The sequence below is a fragment of the Myotis davidii genome, unplaced genomic scaffold (assembly GCF_000327345.1).
Source record: "Myotis davidii unplaced genomic scaffold, ASM32734v1 scaffold630, whole genome shotgun sequence".
Lineage (NCBI taxonomy): Eukaryota > Metazoa > Chordata > Mammalia > Chiroptera > Vespertilionidae > Myotis > Myotis davidii.
Genome location: NW_006282083.1, coordinates 415,997 through 417,772, shown reverse-complemented (window position 1 = coordinate 417,772; position 1,776 = coordinate 415,997). Strand labels below are relative to the sequence as shown.

At 38.6% G+C, this 1,776-nt stretch overlaps 1 protein-coding gene across 1 annotated transcript in view; it reads right to left on the bottom strand.

Annotated features, from left to right (window-relative positions):
• Nucleotides 1-1,776, bottom strand: part of PPP4R2 (protein phosphatase 4 regulatory subunit 2) — a 65,671-nt gene that overhangs the window by 13,361 nt on the left and 50,534 nt on the right. Inside the window, exon 4 of the mRNA XM_006752673.2 lies at nucleotides 1,202-1,372. Within this exon, the coding sequence (XP_006752736.1) occupies nucleotides 1,202-1,372 (171 nt within the window). The remainder of the gene's footprint in view (nucleotides 1-1,201; nucleotides 1,373-1,776) is intronic.

The window sequence follows — 1,776 nt, the reverse complement described above, 5'->3', positions numbered from 1 at the left end:
CTCCCAGACTCTCTTTTTTTTCTTTTTTTTTTATTCTGGGATTTATTTACCTGCTATAATTGAAACTTTGTTGCCGCTCCAGCTCCGAGGCCATGGCCTACTGAAAGCAGGTATCTGGGGTTTGTTTAGCTTCTATAATTGCAACTTTGTTGCTTAGAGTGGAGCTCAGAGCAGGGCCATGGCAGGCGGGGAACCTTGGCTTCCTCCATCACTGGAGCAAGCAAGCATCCTGCTCACTTCAGCTGCGTGGCTGCTGGCCGCCATCTTTGTTGGCGGTCAATTTGCATATCTCGCTGACTAGCCAATGGGAAGGGTAGCGAAATTATGGTTAATTACCATGTTTGTCTATTATTAGATCGGATGAGACATGACAAAACTTAGATCATGCTAGTTATAGAAATGACCCAGAGTGGTATTTTTTGTCAGTGAAGACAAAGGCAGCCTTAAGACTGCCTTCCATCTACCTGCCCTTCCCTTTGGGAGAAAATTCAGCCTTAACTCAGATCCCATCCCCAACTGTCAACAGGACAATGTCCATATTGAGACTTCTTAAGAATGAGCCCTCCTAGTGCAGTGAGACCACACTATTGGACCAAAAAGTTCATCAATGAATCTTTGGAATTGATTTATGACCAAATAAGGGAACTGTAAATGTAAAAGGGGTTCTATGGAATATAATAACCTAAAAGGGTGATCTGATCATCAATCCATCACTGGGCAGGTCATGGCTGGTAGTCAGGCCCCAGGCATAAAACTTCTTTACTCAACAACTTATCTTTGCCTTAAACAAGCCCTGACCACTGTTTCTCTGCATGTGAGAACACTTTTTGAAATGTCTCTTGACAGACCCCTTCTTCTGGAGAGCAAATGATTTATGCTGCAATTCAATCCCCAACTTGCTTTTTCTCACCTTCTCTAATCTTCCTTACTCCCCTCCTTAATTTCAAATGCATGAAAGAAACTATATAACTGTCATCTGCATTTGAGATCTTGCTTTAGAGCATGTGTCATCAGTTTGGCTCAAATAAACTCTTACCAAAAAAAAAAACTTAATACTGTACATATTTTAAATATTTGTAAGCTGAAAATCAGTAACTATATATCACAGAATTAAATCTAATGGATAGTCAGACAACCAGATGCATCAAAACTTAAAGAAAAATCTAAAGAGCAAACCTTTAAAATAGTATTAAGTGCATACCCATTAAATCCAGTGACAATTTTCAGTATTCTTTCCTTCATTTCATCAAAGGGAATATATTCGACATTAGGGTTGGGTGGACCTCTTGGTTCAGGAGCTGAAGTTCTGAAATCATCCATCACTTTCTCCAGTTTGAAAGTAAAATAGCCTTTAAATTGGGACCACTGAATCCTGCAAGAAAAAAATTTTTTAAAATTTAATACCATGTAGCTTTACAATCCTTGAACACAAAGCACAAATACAGAATTTACCGTCACTAATGCCACCAAAATGAAGATCTAATAAGTAGTAGAAGTTAAGAATGTCTTTATTCAGCAGTATGCACCATGCCTGATCAATCTGGATCATAATCTCCGAACTGGTTCCATCCATCTCCCAACTCTTGGCCCAAATGAAATCTAATCTCTGATAAAAAAAATTTTTAAATGAACTACCTCTGGCTGAAAGCCAATTATGTGCTACACCCTATTCTTAGCATTTATAACACTATTTTGTTTACATTCTCTGCCACATAGCCAATCTAACCAGGAAGGTTTAACTGTCCCATTTAAAATACATTATTAGATACTAGGGGC